Below are 5,077 nucleotides of genomic sequence, written 5' to 3'. Positions count from 1 at the left end.
ACCGAGTTGTATATTTACTATTGGTACACCTCTCTGTGTGTGTGATGCCTCAATAAAAAACTTACAAAAACAAGATACCCAGAGTGCAGGCCCAAGACCTAAGTGTAATTACCCCCATTCCTGCACCATTCCTATCACAGACTCCTAGGGCCTCAGGTTACTTTACAGGTCACTCAGAAGGCGCGCGCACACACACACAAAATTAACATTTTGGGGGGTTAACGGTCTTGTTGCTTAAACAGAATCTAGACTGAGTTATGTGCCCCTGAAATACAGCTTTTAATTCCACAGAAAATTAAAGTACTAGAACTACATCCCTTCATGTGTTCTCAGGGAGGAACATTTCTTAAGAGTTCAATAATGAATGTATGCCACGAATAAATAAGAAATGAAAAGCAGCTGTGTTCAGGAAGCCAGTTGGTTAGTACTACCCTACTAGGTAACATTTTATAGTAAGTATTCTGGTAATATACATGATAGAACGCTATCGGTTTATTCTGGTTATCATTTAACCAAATGGCCCAGTTTTTCAGGGTTAACTTGGGTGAGAGTTTTCCATAAATACTAAAGACCTGGCCTTAATCCCCCCACTTCCTTTTGTAGAATACATGTGGCTTTGTTAACAATTTTTCAAGTGTGCAGGTGTGTGTGAAAAGCACAGTTAGGAACTGAAGTGTAGACTGAATCCACATCAAGGTGAAAGGGCAGCTGCTGGGCGTGCACACACACCCTGGTGAGCTGTGGTGCTGGCTTCTGGCACATGCAAAGGCCCAGCAGGCTACCACTGGAAATATGAGACACAACTTGAAGAAATACAACACCAAAGCAAAGAACACCAATTACTGTTGCTGCTCGTCACACTCAGTGAGTTTACTGGGCCAAAAGGATAAACTATCTCTGAGTTGCTTTATTAAGGGTGACAATAAGGATAAAAATGCTGAGCTGTTAAAAGAATTGACAGTTTCTTTCTACCCATCCCTTTCCATAATCCTGCATATTGGTTAGGAACATTACTAAAAGCAAAAATAACCCTGAAGCCTATTTGATTTTTGACCTTCTTTGCTTTCCCCTAGATGACTTGTAAGTAGTTTAAGTTTTTGTTTTTTAAGCTGGATTTTCTTTTAGGATAAAAAAGAAACAGTCTATACACAGATCTGGTTGGAGAGAACATGGTTTAATTAAAGGCAAAGCTGAATTCAGCAGCTGCAGGTCTTGCACAGACAGACCAAAACAAAAAACAAAAACAAAAACAAAAAAATAAACACAAAAGAAAGTTTACTACACAAAACCAGTTTCTAATGAAGATTCTCCTCTCCCTCCTCATTACTCCACACTGAGGATGATAAGGCGAGGAACCCCGCCCCAAGAGTCAGAAAACATTCCAAACACCAAATTCTCATGCAGAAATGGGGCTGTAGATGGGACGTGGGCACTACGTGGGACCGAGACGGTGAAACTGGTGAGCTTGTCAAGGGCGCAAGAATCCGTGACAGTTCAAACACTGGAATGTTGCAGCTGCCTGAATGCAGATCTCAAACACACAGAGTGGGTAAAGGCAGCAGGGAAGGAGGCTTGGGACGGAGGGAAAGGGAGAAAGGTGGACACGGGGAAGGGGCTGGAGAGAAGCACAAAAGGTTTCATATTGCCATTGGGTGGGGGACTTCACCCTTTGGGACCTTTCAAAAAAATAAAACAGAAAAAACCCCAAACACCATGTCAAACTAAAAGAGCAATAATGTAAGCATACAGGACTCCAACCACTGTCTCGGAAGAGCAATGAGCATGAATCTCACCCCTTTTCATTGCTGGGGTTGCCCAGACTCCAGTGACGACCGGGGCTCCTGGATGTGCTTTGCTCTGCAGCTGTTTTCCAGCTCTTAAGTCCCACGCTAGCTCCACACACTCACACGCATCACCCCTCCCCTCTGGGGGAGCAGACAGGCATGTGCGCGCACACACGCACACTCACACACACACACACACACAAAGGAGAGCTCTCCCAGAAAATAAACCCTACCACTAGCACAGCAATTGGACATTTAGATTGTTTCCATAATTTCCCCTTAAAATATTACTTTTCCAGGAAATGACTATCAGTAATGCTGTCCTTCTGTTTCTACACAAGAAAATTTTCAGTCCTCTTTCCTTCTAATAAATATCAAATAAAAGTTTATTTTCCTTCCTTTCGCCTTTTCCAGAATGGACTTCCTTGTGTTTTCTTCTCTGCGTGACGCACACGTGTCCGCGTTGCCTTGAATTTCACTCTGAAAGTGGAGGCTGGGAGACTGCAGCCGGGCAGGGGCCTGGCCCCTCGGTGGGCTATGCAGACGCCGCTGCTGCTGCTTCCTTCTTCTTCAGACTGTCTTTCGGGCCCCAGCTGCTGGACCCCATGCTGTTGCTTGTTGGCGAGATGTTGTGCATGTTAGGAATAATAACGATTACTAGCACACAGCACAGGGTAGAAAAGGGGTGGAGGTAGGGACAGGAGGAGGTGGGTGGTAAGTCGGATGGGGGCACAAAAACCAACCAAACAAAAAATAACCACACTGAAAGCTTCTACCTATTAAAATGCGTCAGGCCATGAATGGACTAGCCTGCCTTCTGTGGGACTGCCTGCTTTGCTACCGTAAAATGTACAGGAATCAAAAACGTTAATTTAAAATCCTACAGCAGTTTGTCTGCAAGTCCAGCCCAGCACCACCACCCACGCGGCATCCTCGATTGGGGCTCAAGCACCTACAGAGTGAAGGGCATTTCCTGCTGGAGTCTCCAGGCCAGAGGAGGGCCCACCAGAACCTTCTGAGTGCAAGTTGAGGCCTTGTCCTCTCCCTTATGGAGCATTTCCACTGGCTGAAGAGGTTAGTTTCCCCATCCTGTCACCACCAACCTCTCACAGGAGCAGTGCACGGGGCTTTCTTTGCTACACACTGACTAGAAGAAGCACATCCGTGTATGGAAGAATTCAATGTGATATCTCACTACTGAGAGTAATAACAATAATAAAAGATGTTCAGGAATAATTTCAACTACATTCTCAGTCAGCAAAGCAATCATTAATGGATTCCTATTTTACTCCCCAAAGAGGAAAAAAAGGACTGAGACGTTCCCATTGGCTTCTCCCATCTGCCTTCCCTTCTCAGCTTTCACTTCCCATGTGGCTGGGGACATGCACGATGGAGAAGGTGAAAGGCGGTGATATCAGGTAACTGAGTGAGACAAACAGCAGTTCCTCTCTCCCTCCGGAAGGCCCCGAGGGGACGGAGAGTTCCTGATGGTTTTTTCTTTTTGCTGCACTGCAGACATTTCGTGCACACTCAGCGGGCTGGTGGAACACTTACACCCTCTCAACAGCGAGAAACAGAAAAGAGGGCTGCCACCTGCAGGGGACTGTGTGGGCCAGTCCTGCAAACCCAACATGCCATGGTTTATGGAGCCTTCATTCCCAGGGTTGCCACTCTGGCCTCAGTGTGGAGGGTTCATGGTGCCTTGTCCCCGCTGCTGTTTCTGCTTCTGCTGCATTAACAGCTGCTCCAAAGCGGAAGGTCCAGGATGCATCATGGAACTGGACCAGATAGACTGAAAAACAGCCCAGAGCTTGTCAGCAGAGGTCAAATGCCTGGTTGTCTGTAAGGGATTTGTTTTTCAATCCCAGCCAAACATAAAGGCATGTATGCCCCAAGCTTCCCAAACCCTAAAAAACCCCAGCTATTAGAAAAAGTTGTTGTAAGACCAGGTCTTCAAGACAGGTTAGTTCCCATTAAGATCATTTTAAACCAGAAAAGGTGAAAGTATGTTTTACATAAAGTCTTTTTGCTAAAACTCAGCTCCATGTGAGACCAGAGCATTTACCAGAAAGGTTTCAGGCAAACAAAACATTTCTGAAATTAGATGCCCTTCTTTGACTTGTTTAGAAAAGGCTTAAATGAAATATTCCAAGGTGAGTCCGAATTTTCTTAATCTTAGAATCCAACTAAAACCTTCATGTCTGTCCCCCTGAGGATACTGCTTTATCACTAGTGAATTCACAAATTAAAAAAAAAAAGTCCTATTCAAGAATCTTATAAGGCAGACCATGCTTCTAGGACTTTGCTAGATAAGTGCTATGAATCAATCCTAAGGGCCTTAGGAATAAGATTAGCCATTTATGCGAATGAAAGCAGAGACATCTCTTGCGGTTCTTGTTCCTGATCCACTCACCTTTAGGCTTTCCATGAGGACAGCAGAAGAATCCTCCATGGATGGGCCATGGCCTGTCCAGGAGCCACTTGAAGTGCTGGCCTGATGCCAACTGCTCTCAGAGGATGATGTTGCTGAGAGATAATCAATGCCAAACCCACCCATGGCTAGGAATGAAGAGATAAGAATAATTCAAGACGTTGTTCTATCATTGCCAAATGCCAAAAGTTAGGGAAGGGTAGAGTAAGTTCTTTCACTTTTGCTAAGCAATGAAGTCTGGATCTCACCTGGCTTATCAGTTTTCCACCGATCTGCCGTTCTCCTATCCCTGTTATCCGGAGTCCCAATGGGTCCAAAATTGGAGAATGGGACAGAATTGTGGTTGTGTGTCGGAGGCGAGCTTGGCAGGCTGCTTGGGTTGGAGGAATGAGGAGACTGGCTGGCTGGTGTTGAATGATCTATGAAATAATAGCAACGCAGGACACTGAACAAAGATGTTTCACAAACATGCCAAGAATGAAAGTTTCCTGTAGGTCTGATCGCTTAAATTCTGTTAACAATAATCACAGGGTTTCAGGAGAGGCAAATAAAGGCCCCAAAAGGGATCCTGCCAAATGCACTCGTCTGTCCTGCTGTGCATGCCTAAGGCACATTCCTTGCCTTACAACTAAAACAGTACACAGTTTTGTCAAATAAATGCATTCTTTTGGTGTGCCTCTTTCAGGTAAGTATAACTGCTCTTCTCTATCAGAACAGAATTGCCTAACCTTAAAAATTACTATTAACTCTGTATTTTTAAAAGTGCAACTTTTCCTGCAAAGAACGAATATCTACAAATAAAACTAAAAAACAGCTGCAAACCTTAAGATAAAACTCGTATTTTTCTCCCTTACAACTCTGT

At 44.6% G+C, this 5,077-nt stretch overlaps 1 protein-coding gene across 8 annotated transcripts in view; it reads right to left on the bottom strand.

Moving 5' to 3' along the window:
- Positions 1-2,273: 2,273 nt before the first annotated feature.
- SMG7 (SMG7 nonsense mediated mRNA decay factor) overlaps positions 2,274-5,077 on the bottom strand; it is a 70,207-nt gene continuing 67,403 nt past the window's right edge. For all 8 annotated transcript variants that reach the window (XM_082663460.1, XM_082663464.1, XM_082663461.1 and 5 more), the window contains 3 exons: positions 4,464-4,634; positions 4,198-4,343; positions 2,274-3,576 (listed from right to left, as the gene is read on the bottom strand). In XM_082663460.1, the coding sequence (XP_082519586.1) occupies positions 3,463-3,576; positions 4,198-4,343; positions 4,464-4,634 (431 nt within the window). In that variant the 3' untranslated portion in view covers positions 2,274-3,462. The remainder of the gene's footprint in view (positions 3,577-4,197; positions 4,344-4,463; positions 4,635-5,077) is intronic.

Source organism: Grampus griseus, assembly GCF_964374135.1.
Source record: "Grampus griseus genome assembly, chromosome: 1".
Lineage (NCBI taxonomy): Eukaryota > Metazoa > Chordata > Mammalia > Artiodactyla > Delphinidae > Grampus > Grampus griseus.
Note: the sequence above shows the minus strand (reverse complement) of the source record. Positions and strands in the feature narration are given on the sequence as shown.